This window comes from Drosophila willistoni, assembly GCF_018902025.1.
Source record: "Drosophila willistoni isolate 14030-0811.24 chromosome XR unlocalized genomic scaffold, UCI_dwil_1.1 Seg105, whole genome shotgun sequence".
In the NCBI taxonomy this organism is placed as follows: Eukaryota; Metazoa; Arthropoda; class Insecta; order Diptera; family Drosophilidae; genus Drosophila; species Drosophila willistoni.
Window position 1 is genome coordinate 842926 of NW_025814054.1, and position 24098 is coordinate 867023.

The following is a 24098-nucleotide window of genomic DNA, read 5'->3' on the forward strand; positions in this document are numbered from 1 at the left end:
TTATTTTTATTGTCGCATTACGAATCTAAACTTGAACTAGGTTTGTTTTCTTTTTTCTTTTTCTTGGGTGTGTTTGTGTTTGGTTTACCTAATCTAAATTTATAATGTATGTACGTATTATCCAACTATGTATCTGCTATAAACAAAAACTTGAATACCTTTAGTATAGGATGCTACTTTGTCTTACACACATATACATACTACAAAAAAAAAAAAAAATTTACAGTAGAGCTTTACCTTAACATTTACATACATATATCATTCTGTATTTAAGTTTCTTTTGTTTCTTTATTAGAGTTTTACTTTTCGGCCTGTTTTGTTTGTTTGCGTTCTAATTCTAATTATAATTCTAATTGTATAATGGTAATTCGTTAAGGTTTCAGGTTAAAAGCTAAAAATATTTATAATACATCCTTAGGGAATATCGAGTTTAGGTTTTAAATTTAATATGTAGTATAGTAGCAGCCTTATCTATTGTACACGTAGCATCTAACACTGACTGAACGGAATTGAATCGACCCAGAGGGAACGGAACGCAACGGAACGGTGCATAACAGTTCGGAACGAAACGGAACTGTGACAGGAAAAAAGTCATTGAGAAATGGGCGACAGACTTAAATATGTAGATGCTAAACTTTTGTTTTTTTTTCATCAATTATCAACTAATAAACATTTAAATAATTAACAAAACGCTCTTATGCAATATATTCATGATGATGGCCCATTCATGGTAATTATTATTATGCGAATTTATAATGCGAGCTGACTCTATCCTTTCACATGCATACACACACACACGCACACTCACACGCACACAGATATAATTACATCACATGCACACACACACACACACACACACAAGCATACGAAGAGACAGACATGCACACATTTAAGCTAGATAACTGTACAACATTTCAACTGACAACTGCAGTGACATTAATTAGCTGCAAACAAAAATATTTATGCATGTTAAAAGCAACTAATTATGTTATTTCTCTCTCTTATTCTCCTCGACTCCCCTCGCCACCCATTTCATTCCCCCTCTTGGCTACTAGATACGCTATGCTGTACATATATGTATATTTTTCGCTGCGTGCAATTTCTGTCTTCTCCCTCCTTTCGTCCTCATCCTGTCAGTTGTTGTGATGTCGCCGACTCTGCCAACTTCTGTTGCTGTGACTGCTGCTATTGCTGCTGTCTCCTCTGTTAAGTAAGATGGTCCTCCTGTCCTGCCCCTGCGCCTGCATCTGCTCCTGATGCAGCCAATACAATTGTTTCCTGAGTTTTGCCCGCAATTTGCGATATTTGTTGCTACCACCGTGTCCAACTCCAACTCTTTTTCCTTGTACGGCACCATTTTCGGCATCTTCGTCATCATCTATGGTGATGAGGTTGCCTCCTCTATCTTGTCCAGCTCCACTAGCCGACACACCTCTGATGCCAAATAGCTGCTATCACGTACCCGTCGACAAATCATCCTTGAGCCATTGGGGTATGGGGCGCGATCCGAGCTTTTTGAGCAGTTTCACCAGCGCCGTGTTGTGATTCAAAAAATACCTGCAAAAGAAGAGAACAAGATTCCGTATTAATATGAGTCACAGAAGAGAAAAGCTATTTCAATTTCAAATCTGTCGTTTCCCTGTGGGTCTTGGTGTAAGTGCTTAAGGAACAGCAACAACCAAAAGGGTCAACTACTACCGCTAATAAACAACTCCGGCAATTTAGTCGGCATTGAAAAAATCGAACAACGATATGAAACGAAGTATTTTGGCTTTTGTAAAAAACACTCAAAATATCTTCAAAAACTTTGTTTTAGCTGTGCTTTTGTGCTCTTTGTGGCTCCGCAACTCTCATCATCATTAAGACCTGAACCGAGCTCATTAGTCGCCACAGCATGCACTATGCAGACTTTCACGCCCATCTGAATCTCCTAGCCTGGGTCATTTATACCTACTACCATCATGATGATTATTTGCTTCTAATAAGGCTAAATCAACCCAGATCCACAATTGTTGGAGGTTCTTAATATAAGAACACAGATTATAAATATACATATTAGCAACAGCTAACTAACTACTATGGGAATAATAGAATAGATAGGAAAATATAATAACTAGTGAGTCTACAAATTACAGATAAATTTATTTAGTTCAATAGTCCATTTCAACAATCGATAGTTTGTGCTTAACAATAGCAGCAACCATGGAAGGAAGATTAATTTTATTTAGACCACGAAAAGCAGAAACAGCTGATTAGTTTGTAGTTTAGCATGACACAAATCACTAGATTGTAACAATTAGATAAAGTGGTTTATAGAAATAAATAAAATGATGGGTGTGCATACATTATTGCATCGCTGTTTTGTAAGAAAATGAAAGAGACAGGTCCGTTTCTGGAAGAGCTTTATAATATGCTGATTCGCTATTAATCAAATTTTATCACGGATGATTTGGTGAAAAACTTAAAGGTAACCACGTAGAAAACGAAGTAGTTATTGATCTGAAACGAGATTTTTTGGGCCTATATAACGTAGCTACCTAATATTTTATTTAAATATAGTTTATTGAATACCCAAAAAGGATGAAAAGGGCAAATATGAAAAAAATGGGCGAGTATATGATAAGTCCGATCGTCCCACAAAAAAGTGTTGTATGTTTTTATGTGTTTATTAGGTAACTACTAACAATAATAATGTAGGTACACAATAAACCGCTGTCAAATAAGATCAATAAGTGGTCATCGAATACTTATGGCTGTCGTGTAAGAATATGAGAAAATTGCAAACTATGTGACTCGCATTAGTCTGACTTGAGATTGTAGGCCATTCGCAGGTGTAAATTCCCGTGAGTAGGGAAGAGGCACGGCAAAAAGTAGGTCGGTTAAGAGAAATTTTATTTTATGCATATAAATCCTTATGCTCATGTTCTTTATTTGGGCAGAAGTTTTACAAAGTGATTGCATGTTTGCCAGTCTTGTGTCAAGAGTGAGGACAAGGGGGAGTGGAGAAAAATGTCCCCAGCAAATCGTTGCCCATGTCAGCTGACAGCTGGCAGCTAGCAACCCAAGAGCAAATCACAGCTACAGCAAAGTGCACTTTCAGCGGCCGCAAAGTGTCAAACACCCTTCCTGTCTTTCGTTTCGCTTACACAAAGAAAAAAAAACCACAAAACTGCTTATGGGAAAAAATAGGGTCCTACCAAACCCAACCCAACTCAACCCAAACGCACACACACACACACATACTCATGGACACTACTCTCACATATGTTCATTAATCCTTCACTGAAAGCGGCCCAAATCACTTACACCTAGACAAGATTCCACTTTTCCACCACACGTACATTCCTTTTTACACTTTTTTTTATCGCTTTGCTTCGTTTGTCCCTTTTTTTGTCCGATTTTGGGGTTTCAATTTGACTCACCGCTGCAACAATTTGGCACTACGTTCATCCATCGTTGGGTATTGTCGCCCCTTGGACTTGCCCAGGCATTTTGTTCGCTTCTCGCTGACAGCCTGACAGTAGAAGCCCTTCTTCACATCGTAGCGGAGATGATTTGAATAATCGAGCAGCGGTTGGATTTTTAGAAAACGCTGCAACTCGTTCATCACATCGATGGGATTCAGGCGCAACTGTTCGCCATCAATGATATGCATTTGCTGGGCGGGATAGTAGGCCAGCCAGTGCTCCAAGTGTTGGGCATATTTGCCTGGATTTAGGCAACGATTGCGTAAATCCTTGAGTGCTTTTGGTGCGGAATCACTTGCTGTGATTACCTGATGAGAAAGAGAATAGAAAAAAGGTGAGAATGAAATGAAATGCAGTTGCTCAAATTAAAGTAGTCTAAAAGGACAAAAAGTTAGACAGAAAACAGTAGTGGGTCTGGTCTATTGCATATCCACCGGAAGTCAAACACGAAGGCTAATCTCAGGTCTACTAGCAACATGTTCATAGGTGCAACTACACATGCTGCTGCTGCAGGCATTAAAAGAAAATGTGTCAAAGAAATGAAACGACCATGTCGACACCAGAGCTAGAGCTTAAAATTTAAAAGAGGATTTCTTTATTGCAAAATGAAATATAAAAGCCATTTTGTGGTGCCAAATTAAAATGGGAAATGGTTAAAGATTGACAAAATAAATAAATAATAAATAATATACACGTATTTGCTCCAAGAGATAGTTTACGGCATTGGAATTAAAATGCCTTAAAGTTACACATATTTCGTACTTAAGGTAAGGAATTTATAGTTGGTTGTTTTTCCTTTTGACACGTAAGAGTCTTATCTTTCGAATAGGAAAAGGAGTTGTCACAGGAATGTCACAGAAATCGATAACGAAGTAAAAATTATACCAAAATCAATTGTATGCTGTAACAGAAATCTCTTTTGACTATTCTGAATATGTAGCTCCAAAAATGAAACGTCGAATGACACTAAGATTTTATTTGAGAGATTTTGGCTTATAAAAAACCTTTATGAAAAATATACAATATCTTGATAAAGTAGGTAGTAGTAGTAAGAAGTTTTGAACTATAAATTCGGAGCCACTTTAGTTTCGGACATGTTTAAGGATCGAGTGAAGCTTACCTGATAGAAACTATAGTTGTTGGCTATCACATCGCCGTGAGCTTTTTGATGTTGATACCAGGAATAAGCTCGCTTCGCTGGCGATATCAGTATCGTGACAATTTTGGCATGTGGAAGAAGGGTATGTGCCCTCTTTGGCACCGCTTCGCCATCGAAATAGGTGGCACTCTTCTCAAACATGTAGCGGGACGATGATTGCGTAGCAGTTGGTGGCATGGAGCTACTGCTACTGCTTATCGATGTTAGATTTGGCAATGATTCCGATGGAAAGAAGTCCATGTACCAATCCAAGCCCCTATAGTAGTTGTTGCCGTTGAAGAACTGCACCTCTTCGAAGGTATCCGGACTGGGAATATTGCTGGCAATGCTGCCATGCATGGCAAGGAATGTGTAAAGAGCAGTGGTGCCTGTTTTTTGTGGTCCTATCACTAGAAACTTGGGCAGAGACTCACAGTTTTTGGTCTTTGACCAGATTTTCTTGTGTCTGGCATCATCACAGGGATTGCCCCAAACGGGATCTACTTCCTCGGGATGAAGCTGAAAATACATTTCTGCCAATTGTATGGGTGGAGCTGAAGCCAGTTTAAGGTTGGTCCAGCATTGTAGGAACTTGATCACCGATTGGAATGTGTACAGGGCCAACCGATCGGAACCATAATTCGACATGTGAGTCATAAATATATTGATCGGATTGTACACAATGGTTTGGAACAATTCGCCGCCCTGTATGGACTCATCTAGCTTATCTCTGCCCCCAGGATAACGGTCTATGTACATGGTGTGGGTAAAGAGGCCACACGTTTGTCTTGGCAGCACCATAATGTTCCGATGAATGAATCCGCGACGCAAGCGAGCAGGTCTTAGATGGGGATACTCCTCAGTGGAGGTAACCTTGACCTGCCACACTTTCTTCCATGCCATATAGAGCAGCTCGTGGGCTGGATAGACACCAGAGTGATGCGGGGATATCGAATAACCCGAATCGGTGGGAATATTGTGCTCCTTTGCGAACGCATGGTTCATTTGCATTTCGGCCATCAGCAGGGTGAGGTTATCATACAAATGTGGCTGCTGGTGCTTCCACATGTGGGAGAACCAATTAAATTCCTCAACATTTTGTAGGAGAAAATCGTCGCCAAGGTTTTCCTCCCTGGTTCCATGGTGATAATATTTACCAGAGAAGCCCAAATTAAAGCGAAACCCCGGCACCATGGCTCCAATATTCTTTTGTGTAGCGATCAGAGCACGCACATCATCAGGTCGTAGTCGTGTGCCCTTTTCTCCAACGAATATGTCATCAATGTCTACCAAGATCATTCGCTCCAGATTCAAACTTAAGTGACCATGCGAGAGATAGCTGAGGGCATCCAAGAAGAGTAGACGATGCAGCCAGAATCGTAGACTGCTGCCAAAGAGGACTCGTTGTATGCCATCGAAATGGCCGCGATCTTGAACCACTGTGCTTAACGGCAATTGAACTTGGCCGCCCACATCCATATCCGCAGGATATTCTTGAGTATTTCTTTGAGCCCATTCTACTGGCTCATAAGTGGTGTGATTATGCTGGAAGACTGCCCAATCATCGCCAGGCAAGACACCCCAAGCCGTTTCGCCGGCTCGTGTTAGTCTCAATACCGAAGATTCTGGATTTAGACTAGCATCACGTAATCTCAAATTTGTATTCACATATAGGGGAAAATCACGCAACTGGGCGCCAACTAGAGTCTCTTCACTGGGACTCACAAAGCCCACAATTCCCACAGAATATTCACGGCAATATTTATCCAATAGTTCCCGATTCCATTTATCCATATTCAGATATTTGTCCAGATTCTCAAATACAATAACACCATAACGACCCTTGTCCAGATTAGTGAGAACAGGAAGACTTTTGCCAGCCACTTCGATTTTGTATCTGAAAACAGAAAAGAAATAAGTTAGTAAGAATGTTTAAAGTTTCTATAACAAAACCAGAAATCATAGCTGTCAAATTCACACTACACCAAGTAGCGCAAAGATAAAAAAGGACTATAACTGAAAAAGAGCGGAAGTATGCATGTCAAACTTGACATTCATGGAATGAGAGAAGTAATAGATTGAGAATGAACGAGAGCAAGAAAAAGAAACAAAAAAGAGAGACCGAGAACAACGAGAAATGGAGATCTGAGTAAATGAGAATGTTGTATTTGACATCACGCTGTCAAAAACTGTTTGCTGTGACAACCACCCACAAAGTTGCATTTCCAATAGAAATTGCAATACAATGGTTGAAAAAAGTATTCGGACAAAGTTGTACCCAAATGTTTGATTGCTTGTGGCCAAAATCTGAAAGATGTCGCTATGTACAAAATTATTTGTTAATAAGAAAATTTTCTAATTGATTCCTCTATTCGTTGTTACTCTAACAAGGGTTATTCAAAACTTGATACGATGAATTTCCTAAACTACCCCAAAAATATAATTTTAAAGATAAAAAAATTCTTCGATTTCTTTTAATTTTAGCAGAAAATTAGTTCTATTTAAGAATACAAGCCTCATTTTTCTAAAATAACTTTCCAAGAGGCAGAACAAGGTGATCTTTTAACCACCAAGTTCTATCATCAGCAGGCTTTGCTAAAGAATCCATCGATGTATCTTCAACGCCAAAAGAAGTTGGGAATTCGAACTATATGAAGCGATTTGCAAGTACGGATTGCACCATTTTTATGTGCATACTCTTAGGCGCCATTAGAATCAGTGTAAAGGGCTTCGGCCTAAACAACTAACCGTCACGCCCAATTATTTTGGTTATAATATATTGTACTATACTCAATATTTTATTATCTGGCAGATCTAGATCATAATTTTGGTAGACAAGTCGTACGTTTAGTATCCTTTACATCGATATTGAAATTTGTTCAAATTGAAAGGTAAAAATCTCTGTGCCTCATTTCCATGAATATTTGGTTAGGCTAATAGAACAAGAAAAAACAATTTTAATATTTATCCACGACAACCTTTTGACCAATTTTGCTCTTTTTTTTTTGTTTCTGCTATAAAGGCTAAGCCAAAAAAAAAAACAAAGTGGAAACGCTGTGATTTACATCCCCGTACTGATTCTGATTTAGATTCTGGTTTGGGTTCGGGTTGGAATTGGGTTTTGGCTTTGCTGCTGTGCGCATAATTTTTTGCATAAATATTACAATATTTTCAGTGATATGGAATTTCCAAATGATTGGATTTTGTATGCGTGTGTGTCCTAGACTAGCAGGCTTTGCCTGTTTCCCTATTTCTGACTGTTCCATGTACGAGGGTCATTCGATGTGTGTTTATATTTAGGACAACATGGAATAATGGAATAAAGGCGTTTTACCATTGTATTAAAGGATTTAAATTCAAATTTCACAAGATTACTACCATTACCAGGGGCGTCTAGCTACTCATATCAGTTAGAGAAAACCCATTTATAACAATATCAACATTTTGATTTGGCTTATCACAATTTGGAGAAAATATGGTGCAGAAGGTTTTTTTGTCGCATGAAGAGTTGGATGTCACAAAAAAAAAAGGGTGTGTGTGTGGCATACAAATATTTTGAAATACAACTTAGAACCCGTGTGAGATTCTACTTCAAATGTGAAATTTAAGTAATATGTAAACGTAAATAATGGAAAGTTGCTTGAAGTTCGGCTGAACCTAGTTACTACAATTTCCAAATTAACTTGCTGAAGACATTTGTAGCCCATCTGAATAGTGTTAAGGTTTAAGGTTTTTAAAGTGTCTCTTAAATTGAAGTGAATTAAAGTAGTTAAAGTGAGTTGAAATCTAAGTACCAACAGTCTGAATGTGAGCTCAAGCTTTGTTGGCATTCGTTCGTTTCCTTGGTTGTCTTAACAATTTGCCATTAATAGTATTTTTCTTGTCAAATTTTGAAAGTAAAAGCAAGAACCTTTGGGAATAAAAAAAACTACAGAAAAGCATTTAGAGTCTAAAGTTTAGACATCATTGCTAATAACCGATAATCTCTGCGTAAATGAGAAATGTGAGAATGTGCAAAATGTGTGAGAAATGTGCTAGAATGTTAGACGTATAATCTTTAAAAATTTGGTCTGTCCTTTTGATGAAATGGATTTTTCTGGCACTTTTCTACCTCTGTTTTATGTACAGTTAACATATACAACTATAGTCTATAGTCATTACGTACACCTAGTCGGTGGCTCAGTGGAGACCTACAAAATCTATAATTCTGTTGTTCTCGAGTTCGAACCCCGACGTAGGTGGAGTTTTTCCCCCTGATGAAGCAATACTAAAAAGTAGTTCCGTCGGGGATAAAGGAAACGATTGTGGATAACGTATAATTTTTTTTTTTCTATAGTCATTACGTTGGCATTAAAGCTAACAATACAAGTCAAAATGAAAAAGGGGTAAAAGTCTAATTTAGGACGAAGTTTTTCGGTAAAAAAACTCTAAAGCAGGAAAGCAATGTAAGTAATATTTCTATTAGGCGTACACACTCAAGAACGCATAAACTTTGCTTTACTTTATTTATCCTTAAAAAAAATATATAATATTTAATTACTATAAATAATATATAATGAAAAACAGCAATATGTCGGGTTTTTTTTTTGGGACCCGTTTGAGGGAATGCCCATAGACTTATTGAATTACCCTCGCATAGATAATATATATGCATATGTATATAGATAAACCATATATGTATGCCAAATGTCGGTATTTTGGTTACGGCTGCATCAGATCATGCTGGTCATTTAGTGGGCCTTAAAGCTGAACAACTTCCCATCGCGTCGCATGCGCATTCCGAAAATGTTTACCAATTTAATCAATATGCCAAAACTAACAAAACCGAAAAACACCAACAACCAACAATATAGAACCTGTAAATCCGGAAACTGAAAACCGAGAAAAAACTTTACCCATTGTAAAAGCGTTTTTTTTTTATTTTGTGTACTGTTTGTCCTTTTTTCCTCTCTGAAGGGTGTTGGGCGGTGGAGCATTTGCTTTAGCATATTAAAAATATTTTGCAGTTGCCTCACCTCTTCCCGCTACGCGAATTCGATACTGCCTGCATATAAAAGTCATAAAGCAAAACAGTTTATATCGCATATACATATGTGTGTATGCATGTGTGTGTGGTGGTGGGTGTCGGTGCGAGAAGGTGTGGTGGGGAGAGGCCTGCCACATTATTGATAGTTTTGTTTGATGGGCCACATCTGACAAAAAACTCGCACCGAATGACTTTGCCTCGGTAAAAAAAGTCTGGCTGAGTTATGAGGGTTGACGTTTGTTTGAGTTGGCCAAGGGGGTGTTTGTGGGGCATTGGATGGTGTGAACGGGGGTCTGAGGAAAAATGGCCCCAACCCTGACGTACTGCATGCATTGCATATTTTATGGCGCGTCAAAACGGTACCATGTGTCACACGGTCGGGAGTCTGTCGAGTGAGTGGGCCAAGCCAAGGTGCTATGAGGTGCTGCCGGAGGCGACGAGCCAGAGGAAGGGAGTAAAAGTACCTATCGAAATGGCCAGGATATTGAAAAGCTGGACACAAGGTGAAAAACACCAGAGGGCCAGGCTAACTTCAGCAGGTCCGAATTTGGTATACCCTTTCCAGTTTTCTTGTTACTTTTTCAAAACTTTTAGGCTTCAATGAGTCAAAATTCTGCCAAAGAGTGGCCTATTAACTCATGATGCCTATATAATAGTTGGTTATCTAATTGCCAGAATTATAGATTTTTATGTAGCGCTGTAGCTTTAGCGGTCTTGAAGGAATTTCCGTTAATACAGGCTGACGGACATGGCTATATGAATTCGTTTCGTTATGACCAAAATTAACACACAATTTTACCACATATACTATAAACTCATAAAAAGTGATTTTCTTCCGCAATCTTCGAAATATTGGTAATCAATTTTATATATCACAGTATATATTATTAATAACTATTCAAAATACTCAAGTCATGCGTTTTACATGTGTACCAAAAGTGCGGAAGTGATATATGACCGTAGACAACCCATCATATATATTTGTTTGTATATCATGCCCGAGAAATCGAACAAAGTTAAGGGAACGCATTACAAAAGTGATAAAAGAATTATCATAGCATACTTTTGAGGTATTTTCGGGTGGTTGGTGGTTTGTCGACTTATTTACTGTTATAAAGAACGTTTTATCTGCGTGTGTTTGTGTGTTTAATTAACTTGACGTTGTTACCTTCTACTGGGTCCCTCGTTCTGTTTCGTTCTGTTGCTGTCTCCGATGCTGTGTTAATATTTAAAAATTTAATTGCGCGGTGAGGTGAGGCACAACCCGACACAGTCACTTCGTGGCCCGTAGCGGATTTGTTTTAAAAACCCATTACGGACTATTACTGACAAGTAAACGAATGTTAGTTTTTCACACATTATTATGCTACACTGTTACTAAGCTTATTGGAGAGCAGAAGTAACAGAAGGGCTGCAGCAGCAGGTGCGACGCTGGTGCTCATTTGTTTGCATTTGTATGGAGTGTTAAATTATCCTCCGGATAAAGGTGAAAATGGCAAAAATGCCGACGCAATGTTGTTGTTATTTTCCCTCCATGTCTCTGTTTTTCTTCATGCGTCTTGTCTATGTCGATTTCTGTCTGCCACGCATTAAACGAGCTTAGTTTTAGTTGACTTCCCACTGCCACTTTGGCTTACAAGTTCCCTTTCTCCGCCCCCCGTCACCTCTACTGTAATTTCATTAGAGCTGTGTGGAGAGAATGAGAGAAAAGCGCAGAGACTCTGTGTTGACATTTGCTTCAGGAAATGAAGCTGTAGGGCTTGTGTGTATGTTTAAAAGACACAGATAAAAGGTGGTTGAATGTCTGCACTGGCGCGGCACCTGGCTTAATTGATGTTCCTAAACTAAGGACGTGCATATATAGTAGTACATTCATACACACAAACAAACACATATCTGCTTGTTCGTAGATATCAGGTCTCTGGCCTAAACTTAAATTGGTCAAAGAATAAGTTGCCGTCGAGTTTTATCCTGATTAGCTGAAAGAAAATGTTGCAATCAGCCAAGACTAATTAACACTCTATTGCTTTCTCCGCCAGCCAAGCAGTTTCGTTGGTTAACCTGGCTAATAACGACGCAATCTGGTGGTGAAATAATCTACGATTACCCTGAATAACTGGACTAACTGCGGATCTGCCTGAATATTATATCTACGATACCTGCAATATACAGAAGACGACTTAAAGAACAATGTGAATTTGCTATAAACTTTAATTCATTGACAATATTAAGAAAATACTCGACAACTTATTTGAATAATGTTTCAACTTGCTTGCCAATTCTCGTACATTTCTTAAATATATAAACTAAGATTTAAAAGAGTCAAAGTTAATGAGATAATATCTCTCATATAAATCAATAGACATAAGCAATAGAAATTGCAAGCCAGAAGTTCGACTTAAAATATACCAAAATATTTAAATTTTGATAGCTTCTCCATAAAAATATTTTGAAGAATTACTTATGCCTGTGGTCAACCTTTCTTTGGAAATGTTCATATACATATTTATACCCACATATACGCTTATAATAAATTCCATTTGCTGTGGTAAGACTGAGAAATGACACTATATTTAATCGAAAAGGGAAACCTTTTTGGGTTCTTACATTTTAGACGCCTGTTAAGAAGTAAACGATTCATGTCGGTTCATGAAGTAAACGACTGCTTGAAATGTTACTCGTTATTTAATTCCTCATTTTGTTGCCTTAATTGGCTAGCCATTTCTTGTTATATCGACTGCTTCTTTTTCTTTCAGTTGTTTTTTCCGTTTCTTTATGGTATTTTCTTTTTGTTTTCTTCCTCTTCAGCTGGTCCAATTAGCCAATTGATTGATTGACAAGTCTGTGAGGCGCAGCTGGCCGCCCAACACACAAATGGCACATACAAATTTTCCTGGCACAAAGTATGCAAAGTTTGCAAAAAACTTTTTTACGACCAAATTGCCTACATTTGTGTGGGTTTTTTCACTCTCCCTCCCTCTCTCCTTGTGTGCTGGTGTGGATGACTATAGGCACCAGTCCAAAGATTAACAGCTAACTTTCTGTGGCATCTAATGCCCCGTGAAATTGTAATGAAATATCCAAGGTAATGAGAAGTCCTTACCCGGTCTCTTACCACACATTTGCTCACTCATCGTTTATTAAATTGCCATTTACAACGATGCTCACAATGGGCTGGGACTAGAGTCAGGGACACGCCTGCAAGACATTCTATCTATCTGTATCTAGATATCCAACTACCTCTCACACTCCTTTTGACATACCGGGTAATAGCTACTTAACCTTATTTTCAATTTTTGATTTGGCTTTTTGTATGCGCGCAACAGCAGTCGTTCTGCCAGTCAGTCAGTGAGTCAATCCGTCAGTAAGTCAGACAGAACAAGGCACAAGGCAAGTCAGGCGCACGGAAGTCATCAGCAGCCTGGTTGGTTATCATTTCTTCCCCCTAACTCTCCCCACACTTACTCTAACCACCGTGTGTGGCTGTGTGTGAATAATGTAGCATGCTTTGTGGCGCAGCCAAAAAACTGCTCTCTTTCTTTCGGTTTGGGCACGCTGATTGCGCCACTGGGATACGAAACGCGAAATAGTGGCAGGAGTTGTTGTAGCTGCCGTCGCTTCCTCAATTTACAGACACATGGCAAACGCCATAAACAGCCACCACAATTGGGGTGCACAATTGGAAGCTTGCCATGGCAGCGTCAGACTAGAACCAAGGACTTGGCTCTGCTTTGGTTAGGGATTCCTTGCACCATCATCACATCAGCAGCAGCACAAGGACGGCGAAGCGCCAGTTTCAGCCGTTTTGGCTCATAATAATCACACCCTTTTCACCAATGTTTACTTTAATAATGTCGCGGAAAATTCTTATTTTCAATTTTTCACAGGTCAGTGGAGAGTTAACGTGGCCACAGTGGATGTCATAATGAAACTGGTTTTGTGAACGCAATAAATGTGCGCATTAAAGGGAAACGGAATCCCCTATTCGATTTAAAGAGTTAAAATAAAATAAAATAGAAAATGGTTAGTTCATACTAGGAAATCGCCTTTCTTTTAAAAAGAACTTACAAATCGTATTCATGTTAAGATATATACATTTCGAACTTTGAATAGGGATACAAGTTTTTATACAATAATTATAGAATATAGGGAAGGCTTTTGATGAATTTCTTTAACAAAGTCAACATCCTACAACAAAACTGAATAATTTTTCCACTAATTTTAGTTTACTTCTTTTAAATTGATGTTGTAAAATTTCTTAAATAGGTATTGTACACACAATTTAAAATTTGGTTTCGAAGATAATAATACGACGATCAGAGAGTTTCCCAGATTAAAAACAGTTTTCAGATTGACAAATATTTGTTCAAATAAAATTGAGGGAAAGTACATACACTGATAGCGACTCGTTTTTATTACAATTAATGAAACTCTTGTTAACCTATTCATTGACTTTAGGAATCATCTTATCCACTGTGTTTAGTCAACATAATAATAGCCAACAATGACAAGAAAAAGGACGAAGGGGAGAGGCGGCCCAAGCAAATATGGCCATACAATATAGTCTTCTATGTAGTATGTATGTATATTGCACATACATATGGTCCATAGTTGTTTTTTTATATTTTGTTTTGTTACTCTTGGTCTTGCTCTCCTTTCTTTGCTGTCGTTTATAAATAAAAAATATTTTGCTCTAGCGCTTGGCACGTGACAAGGCGACTGCAGTCACTGGCTGTTCACACAGATTGCGTCCTCTTCCTGCTTACCTTCCCCATCACCACCACCAGTTTCCCTTCCCATCACTCCTGTGTGTGACAAGTTGCCTTTGCTTTTTACGCTCCTGCTGATGCTGTGCCCTGCTCGTGTTTCTGCTCCTTGTTGTTATTTTTCAACAAATTGGTTATTTTATTGAATTACTCAAGCAGCAGGCATTCACAATGTAACCCGCCCCGACGCCATTCCTACAGCCCACACTACCCACTCACCCTTCGACCCCTTTGCGTGATTATATTGGCCTAAACAGACGCTGCTGCTGGCTGAGTAGAAAAAGAAATTTAGCTCACAAGTCGCCAAGGACTTTGCCGTTGTTTGCCGTGTGTTTGCGTGTCTCCTTCATTCTTCTTTCTCCCTCTCTCACACTCTCTCTCTTGCCTCTTTCAGTTGCCTTTGCCCCGCTTTGGCAGTTGACTTAAGTAGTTTTGCCGCGTATAATAAATTTTCTAGTTTAAACTCATTTATTGCCCTCGTCGAGAGAATGAAAGAAGTAGGTTGGTCTTCTCCACCCATTCGATACGATACGATATAATAGCCATTTGTTGTATAATTTTCACATTGTTTAGTGTCCTCTACGGCACAGCGATGGAGGAGGTGGTGCATGCAGCAAAAGTAACTTCCGAGTGCTTTGGGGTTTTTATTTATGATATATAGATCAGTCTTAATAACCACAATTCGAGCTGGAGTGTGCGTCGGAGTCAGGACAGTCTGCGTGGTAGCAGCAGCCGCTAAAGTGCCTTCTCAATGGACGACGTAGGGCGTATACAATAATTCTTGAAAAACTGAACTTATTCACGGAAATTCGTTGAAAGAATTAGAGATTTAAAAATGGTCCGTACTACAAGGGTTTATTATAAAGATTTGAAAATTAAAGACTGAACCCAAGAAGTTGTATCAAGGATGCTTAAATTTGAGACAATTTGAAAATTCAGTTATATGACTTTAATAATGTGGCGGAATCTGGAGAGGTCCCTATTCAAGAGGACGATTCAAAGGATAAGGTAAGCAACTGACTTGAAGAAGCAAGTGAATTTTTCATGGTTAATTGAGTGACAACACGGGAGCTCTAGCAATTGCGAGCGAATGAGAGGCGATGCTCTCTACTATTTCTCACCCCATCTCAATCTTTTGACGTGCTCAAATGTTCATAAATAATTGATAATAGGAATGGAGTTGGAGAAGTGTATAGGTGCAAATGTGTGAGTTGGCCATGTGAAATAGTTAAGAGAGTAATGTGGATGCATATGCACCTGCATTAATCAAAGGAGGAGAGACGATGCCAACTTTTGATTGCCTGCCTGCAGTGTAATTTTGACTACACACTCATACGCACATGCACAGAAAAGTCATCAACAATAATGAGATGGTAATGCTTAATGAAATTTGTTCTTGCTTGGGTAAGGTTTCTGCCAAAAGTGTCCTAGGGGTAGTCAAGTGTGTATAAGGAGCAGAAGAGCGAGAACAGCAGCAGTAGAGCTGGCTAATGAAGTCATTGATAAGCATACACCCACACGCAAACACAACAAAGGAATCAAAAGCATATAGTCGTGTGTAAGTACACACAGGAACACTGACAGGCAGACAAACCCACACACTGACAGACAAACATACCATTATGGATATAGAAAGGGAGTGAGGGCGAGAAGTGGAGAAGTTGATTAGGTCATGGAGTCATGCGTTTGCATATTTGGTTAGTGCGCGATAGAGACAAAGAAAACTAAAGGAGAGGAGAGAGAGGCCCAGCAAAGACAATAGCTGAGATTACTCTCAGCTGGATGAAGAAGAAGACAAAGTACTTAAATTCCATTGCTGTTCCTATTTGTACTTGAAATCTCATTAAAGTTGAAGCACTTGTCTGCCAGCAGCAGCACCATCAGCATCAGAAGCTAGTTTTCGCATAACGACAACGAAATTTAATTATAAAACACAAAAGGCAAAACTAACCGTTCCCCTTCCTACCTCAGGGTCACAATCGCCCCACAATCACTTCACAATTGCTGCTACCAGGCGGGACACGAATATAACCTTAAGCAAATTAAAATTTTTTAGCCGTTTGACTCTCTTTGTTTTCATTGAAAATTTTCATGTTACCCAACATATACACAGACACACGTCAAACACTTTCCAATTTCGGCTGGCACTATTATTGCGGTTATTTTGCAGGAGAATGAATCCTGAATCCTGTGGTCATTCTGTGGTTAACCATTGAGTCAAGACAGTGGAAAAGGTGAACACTGCTGGTGGTGGATGTAGCAGGTGGTAGCCTGGTTAGACATTCAGTCAAGTCACAAAGCCAAAATCCAAACGAAAGAATTGCTTTTGTGTTCTAGTTGAATACAATTACTTTTGTAAATTTAAGGTAATGAGACCATTTTAATTTACTTTTACTAAAAATTTTGAATTGTTGAATCATTGTGGTTATACTTAAATCTAAATTAGTTGATAAATGGCAAATGTTTGTGAGTCAAAATTCTCAAGTAGTAATGTTAAAATATTATGGCAATCTTCTGTGCCAATTACCAGTCTTAATGTGGTAAGGCTGGAGCCGTTTTTAACAAGCTCCGATAGGAACAATCGGTGGATAACTGTATCATACAGTTCTCATGCTAAATAGCAAACAGAAGTAAAAAGTTTTTCTTTCGATCGTGGGATCCCATGGAATTTTATGATATAGTGTAATCCGAGATATACAATGCCAGCCGTATATATAAGTCCACACACAAAATTTCAGCTTAAGCAGCGATCTATGAGGATTTTCCGTTAAATATTTACACTATATTTGGTCGGAGAAGATGTTCAAAATCAATATTTCCTAACCTTTTTGCAACGGTATACAAATTTTTAAAAACCCATTTGAAAGGTATTGCAATTTACGAAAGTAAACTTTGAACAAAAAAAATGTTTAAAGCTGTTTATTTAGCTAAACTAACTCGACATGTCAAAAATACTCTTACCTATGGATATATCACAGAGCCTTGCCTAAAGGCCCAGAGAAAAAACTGCTGACATAGCCAGGGTTTGTATATGAAAAAGAAAACAGTATAGATAGAGAGCCAGAGAAGGAAAAGGAAAAGTGAATAGAAGGCAGGTGAGACATTGGCCAGAACTAAAAAGTCGACTCGACTAGACTCCAAGGCAAAAGGCATGGCCAGGATGCTGTGGTGCCTTTTACTAGACCACAAAAGCATAAGTTGCCAATTAAACTGGAATGCTTTGCTGGTTTTGCCTTCCAACCATAAAGAGAAAATGAGGGAACGAGATGAATGAAGAGGCAAAAGCAAGAGCTAAAGCAGAAATGCTGGCATTAATATCATAACCTTCCCCTTTTTATCGCCGACTGCCCAAATTGGGTCAACATTGACAATGGCCAGGCGCCTGGCACACGAATCAGGATGCGACTGAGACTGGGGCTGGGACTGAGACTGGGGCTGGGGCTGGGGCTCAGTACTCGCCATACTGGCTACTCCTTTTATTCTCTCATTTTTTTCACAGTACTGCCACTTGGCTGCATTTACCATTCATATTTCTGGTGTCGGTTACGCTGGCTTCCGTTTGCAGTAACTTTGAGTGTAATAATTGTTGCAATGTTGCCTCATCGTTGCAATTATGCAAATTTGTCTGAGACTAATTGTCTATGATTCCTCTTTTGACACAGTCTATAAATCTAATTCATATCTCTGTATATACATACTTAATGCGATTGTAGACTAAAAGCTCGGCTATATCCCGTCCCAATCCAGAATATGTGGTCTCCACAAATACCAAAACTTTGGGATCGATCCTTAAACGGGCTTCGGAGCGATGATCTGGAGCAGGTGAGGCTTCTCGTCTTATATGGTTGCCGGCAGAATTTATCAAGCGGCAATTAATTATGGGAGCTGGATGAGTATCACGTTGAATGAGTCTAAAAAGAGAAATAAGTTAATCCAGTGTTAAAGTAACATCAAAAGAGTAGGTTAGATTATTGGTTGGGATAAGGGAAATGGTCTATCACTTACAACAGTTACAGTTACACAATTCCTATGCATAAAATAACTCTATTAAAATTTAAAAAAAAAGCAAAATGCAACAACCAAGAGATAAGACAACAAACTGTCACGTAGAAAGAGTAACATCTGCAGATATAAACAGAATAAGAGGTAAAATGAGTCTGTCAAATAGTTTTAAGCGACACCACTGCGTATGCGTAATATGCAAACGTTGTACAACAATGTATGGTTAGTGGTTGTACACTTGCTGGCTGACTGTCGTTTAGCCTCTTATCTTTTAACTACTATTCGCATTGTTTTTTTCATTTTCTTTACGTTTGTGAACTTACAAAAGAAGCTATCTTTGGCTATGACTAAAACTATATACCCTTGCAGTCTTTGATATGAAAAAAATATTATTTAATGTTCCAAATTTTGTTTCTGCTAATGTCTAATGCGCATCATGTAAATAGAATTTTATATACACAAAAATTTTAGCAGTGTGTGTATATCGGCGAGAAGACTTACTTACAAATGTACTTCTTGTTCTTTTGTTTTTTCTTTTCTTTTCTAAAAAGGCAAATTTCAGTTTTTCATTTTTGTTTTCAGTTTACGGTCTTGTCTGTTGCTCCTTAAGTTAGCTAATTAACAAACCAACAAACGAGTTGCGGAACACTGAGCAACAGAGCAGCAAGTTTTCTCTATATAAAAACTTTTTCCAACAGTTTTCACCCATAGCCATGGCATGATATTCACCTTTGACCTGAGTAAAATGTTTTTTATTTAAATTTTTGTGCACACTTCCCTCTAACCTGCCTCTAAAAGCAGCAGCAGCAAACCATTTTTTTATAAGGCTTATGCAATTTCCTTTACAAATCCTTTGCCACTTCCTTTGCTTTCTCCACCCATACATTTTTTGGACAGGAATTCATGCAGTCCATTACAGGACAGGAGCCAGGGCAAAAGCTGCAAAAGAGCGGCAACATGTACATATGTGCAAAAACCTTTTTGAAGCGGCAAAGTGAAATCCCTAAAATTAACAAAAAAACGTATTAGGCCAAGCCCTGGTGAATCGTAGCCCCTGCATTTTAGTTCCTTCTTTTATCCCAGGACATGTATGGCTTGGAAAATGTAAATACTTTCAACATTGCTAAAGAGCAAACTGACCAAGGGGGAAGGGGCCATGAAATAGACAGTAAGTCTGTATTCTTCATAGAGGCAACTAAAACTTTTGCACTGCTAAACAGTTCCGGATTAAGCCAACGCAGGGCTTGTAGCAATTGAAAACCCAAAACAGTTTTTGGGGTTTTAATGCAAATTTTTAAGTTCATTTTCGAATGAAAAAGTTTGAATATATTACAAAACCGAAAGATATTTGAAAAAATTTTGTTTTGTTAATTTTGTAAATGTTTAATAAAATGGGCAAAAAAGTAAGAAATTAAAAAAATTATTTGTTATGAATCTTTCTTTTGAATTTATTTCTTTTTTCAATATAATAAGCGGGACTCACATTTCCTTTTAAAATTTGACTTTAAAGCATTAGAAAGTAAATATAAATTTTTGTCAATTTTGCCAATTTTACAGTTTAGCAGACTGTTTGCTTATCCTGCTATAAGGCTAATGCGGTCCTGCTGGAAGAACAATACATATATTCAGATAGCGGACATACTTATACACATTTGTATGTACATATCAATACAAATATAAGAGGGCAGTCCGAAAAATACCTAGCTTACCAAGAAAAGAAAAGTGTTGAAAAATTTCTTGGCGAACACAGGCTTCTGTTAGGTGAAATATCGGTATTTTCAAGATTTAGAAAGTCCTACAATGGCACTGATAACTCAAAATGGCAGTGAGTAAGTTTTTTGGGATTGAGCCCTAATGTTTCTACTACCATTTAATAGTAAATCTATTTTACTTTTGTCTCCAAAAGCTGTAAGTAATTTGGTAAGTCAGAAGAGAAGTATCGAGGCAAATTTGAAAAAAGTTAAATTTACATTCTTTGCGGATAGAACTATAATTTAATTTTTCGTCAAAGTATGAAAAATTGGGCCGCAATGTTCGACAAAATACTCTGTCCGAAACAGAATCTATGTATTTCTCTATATGGAGGAGTTTCTTTTTGCAGTGTATTCAATTACTGATTTTTCGCTTTCAAGACAGAACAAAAAAAAAAAATAATAATAATTGAATAAACTCTGAAAAGATATTTTGGTACTGTGCTGGAAATTCCTTAAATATAGTTTGTTTTTTTTTGCTTTACTGGATCATATATAACATGTGCCGGTTCCCAATCACAATATGTCTTGTTCATACTTATGACTACAAGAAATTTATGATGTTAAGAATAAAAAGTGGAAAATGTGATTGTAGTCTTGTAATTGCAATGCATATACATGTGCTTATAATGTTGATTTTGGGCATAGTATTTGTACCGTAATGTATTAGTAAAACACACGGCAGGGCCTGAAACTTGGAAGTATGTTGCTGCCAAAATATTTGTTCTATTTAGAAGAAGGTTTCTACCTTCAGTTGATTTGTTAGTGAAACAGATCTGCTTCATTATTTTGGCTTTAACCTTTATCAAAAGTTTTGCTTAATTTCCATTTCGACCAAGAGTGCTTGTTTTGCATTTGCGTGCAACATTCGTTTGGGCCCACTTTGATTTATTTGTGCACAGCACAGCACAAAATTTCCGTTTTCATAGGAATAAGTAAGATTTAAGTTTTTTTTCTTTTTCTTTGATTGTTGTCGTTTTAGTGTGCTGCATAACTTAGGCAACAAAAAGTGAGTTTATGCATTTGCCACGTGTTATACAAGCGGGCGTGCAACAATCTTGGCACAATGTATGTGGGTACTGTCAACAAGCAAAACGAAGAATGAAAGACGGGAAAAGAAACGAGCGGTTTCAGTTATTGAAACCCGGAGACTTGCAATTCAAGGGAATTTTATGAGTTGACTTTAAAGCGCTACCACCGCAAGTATAATAGAAAACCGCCCACATTTTACAAGCGAGGAGGGGAAGGCGTGGCATAGGCACGCTCAGACAATAAATCGTATGTACAAATTTGTAATAAATTTGCAAAGTCGCAAGTGCAGCAGCAGCAGCAGCTCTAGCAGTATCAGCTACAAAAATGTGCGGCGCTGCCAACGGGGCGCATATGTAATGCAACTGGGCAAAGCCCAAAAAAAGGGATAAATTTTGGGGTAAGGCAAAGGAGTCGAAGTAGAAGAAGGACGCGAAATAAAGGCAGCATAATAAAATGCGAATCTAGCACAAGGATACGTGTACATACATACATGATATATATATTGTACATACAAATACAGCCAGTTCCGAGCATTCATCCATACAGACATATCTACTTAAAAAACTGAACATATCTATGGGCAAAAAATGGAGAAACTTAGCAGACCAGCAAAAAATGAGAAATGACTAAAGCAAATACCGAAAAAACAAATAAGAGAAATTCGGCTATGCCAAAGTTTATATACCCTTGCAGTCTTTTACCGTTATATTTTATTAACAATTTCTTCTGCTTTTCCTTTGCATGCCTTTTACAACATTTAGAATCTTGAGCAGACCCTGTGTTCTGGCAAGGCTTATAAAAAATTGCAAAATTGGATTTTAACCAGAGGGTTGGGCTAACTTCGGCCGTGCCAAAGTTTGTACAACCTTGCAAGTTTTTCTATTAGTCTTACCTTACCTACAGGCGTCAAAGCGAAAAAAAAACATTTTATATAAAAACGAAATTTCTGCCAAAAAAAAATGGCCTAAAAAATCAAGCTGAAACAGTGCGGCGCATATGTCAGAAGGAGTTTGCGTTGATCTAGACAGACGAACGTCAATATACCCCTTTTGCAAGGGTATAAAAATATGTTTAACAAACGTAAACAATCGCGCATCAGGTGAAAATCGAAATTTTTCCCTTTTTTGGGACTAATATACCGCAATTTCTTTAATACTTTTGTTATTGCGAAATATAAAATTATGGTTATATTTACGACTCAAAACTTATTGAAATGAAGTCGCGTCGACTTTGAGTATATTAAAGAAGCGAATAGATACGTAAAAATTTAAGGCGAATGTAATCTTTGTTAAATGTACAGACTACACGAGAAATCTATGTAGGTATTTAAACAGACCGACAAACAGGGCGATCGACATGGCTAGATGCTGATCAAGAATATATACATACATATATGTATCATAAAGTCACAAAAAACTTCTTTATATTCCATTTTATCCTCTGGATGCATTGGAGATATTCCAATAAATGCCAGCGGTGCCCATATTATTAAAGTCCCTTTTTGAAAAATTCTGGACACCTTAACAGTCTAAAATGTAAACCGTCGAAAAGGCAGAGAAAAGTATTTGCCTAGCGCTACGACACAATCTTTATGCACAGGCACTTGAGACACATCTTTAGATAGTACATTCATATATGTATAAACCTTCAAATTCAACCCAATCGATATTCCCTCACAGCATACTGAAGGTAAGTAAGAATAGATCTGCAGGACTACAAATTTGATAAAGCAAAATCATCATCGACTTTCTCTCTATTTTACATTTTACCGACCAACATGTTGCATTTACATATATAGCAATTGTTCCTCATGCATATTCTTTGTTTTCGGTATTTAAGAAAGCGAACGTAGTTCTTCTTTCCAACCATTTCGATTGCCCGTTCAGAATGGCGATGAACAATTTCCATTTTCAAGGCAACTTAATAACAATGAGAATCCGTTGAAAACACTTGAAAATGTTAAAAGGATGAAATAAAACGGAAACCCCAGAAAAAACTATAATAACAAAGAATCGCCGATTTCAGAGATGGGGCCAAAGCAATGTGCAGCAGAGGAAAAAGTGTAAAAAGTAATTAAATAAATCAAGCCAAGCACAGTTCAATTAAATTGCCAGTGCAATGTGGGCAAGAGAGTGGGAAAATGTCAGAATGCAGAACTGCATTGAACTAAGAACTGGAAATTGCACAGGACATTCGGGCAAATGAACTGTGAACATGGCCAAAGGGGATGCGGCGATCTGCACTCATTCTAGGTTATGCAAAAGGCATTGGGCGGGCGGGCAGCGCTCTCAGTCTCTTACCTACATGTATCTCTGACTTTCTCTCCATTCGTTTGTTTGTTTGTAATTGCTGTTAAAGCAAATAAATGTAATTATTTATTGCATTTCGCAGCATTTGACATGCTCATGGAAGAGCAATGCCAACAGCATCGGTTGGTCAGTAATTGAAAACCGCTTTACGTATGAATGGCTTTCCAACCCTACCCCGTCTTATGCCATCGGCATAGCGGTACGAAAGAAATCCGATATTTTAGACATCTCGTTTTCGACATTTAAAACAAAAATGTCGATATTACACAATTTGAGGTGAATCGCCAAAAAAAGATTATTTTAAAGTCTATATTCATTAAAATCAAAAATACATACAATAATTCATAGTTAATTAAAATTCGAAAATATTGATATAATAATATTTGCAGCAGTACATCAGCATCATTTGCCACTTTGGGGCAGCGTTTTTCAGCCATTTATGTATTTATATAAATACATATACGCATATGTAATCACTTTTTCAACAAATTGCTAAAGCTAAAGGTCGGCTGGTTTTCATTTGATGTGACCACCCTTTGGGCATATTGTCATTTATAATCGCATTTTCAAATTAAATATTTAGTCTAGAGAGCAAAAAAAGAGAGAG

At 37.9% G+C, this 24098-nt stretch overlaps 1 protein-coding gene across 1 annotated transcript in view; it reads right to left on the minus strand.

Moving 5' to 3' along the window:
- Positions 1 to 270: 270 nt before the first annotated feature.
- Positions 271 to 24098, minus strand: part of LOC6645053 (bifunctional heparan sulfate N-deacetylase/N-sulfotransferase) — a 70317-nt gene continuing 46489 nt past the window's right edge. Inside the window, exons 3-6 of the mRNA XM_023177154.2 lie at positions 18096 to 18308; positions 4588 to 6502; positions 3423 to 3775; positions 271 to 1557 (exon numbers count right to left, since the gene is read on the minus strand). Coding sequence (XP_023032922.2) covers positions 1455 to 1557; positions 3423 to 3775; positions 4588 to 6502; positions 18096 to 18308 — 2584 coding nt within the window. The 3' untranslated portion in view covers positions 271 to 1454. The remainder of the gene's footprint in view (positions 1558 to 3422; positions 3776 to 4587; positions 6503 to 18095; positions 18309 to 24098) is intronic.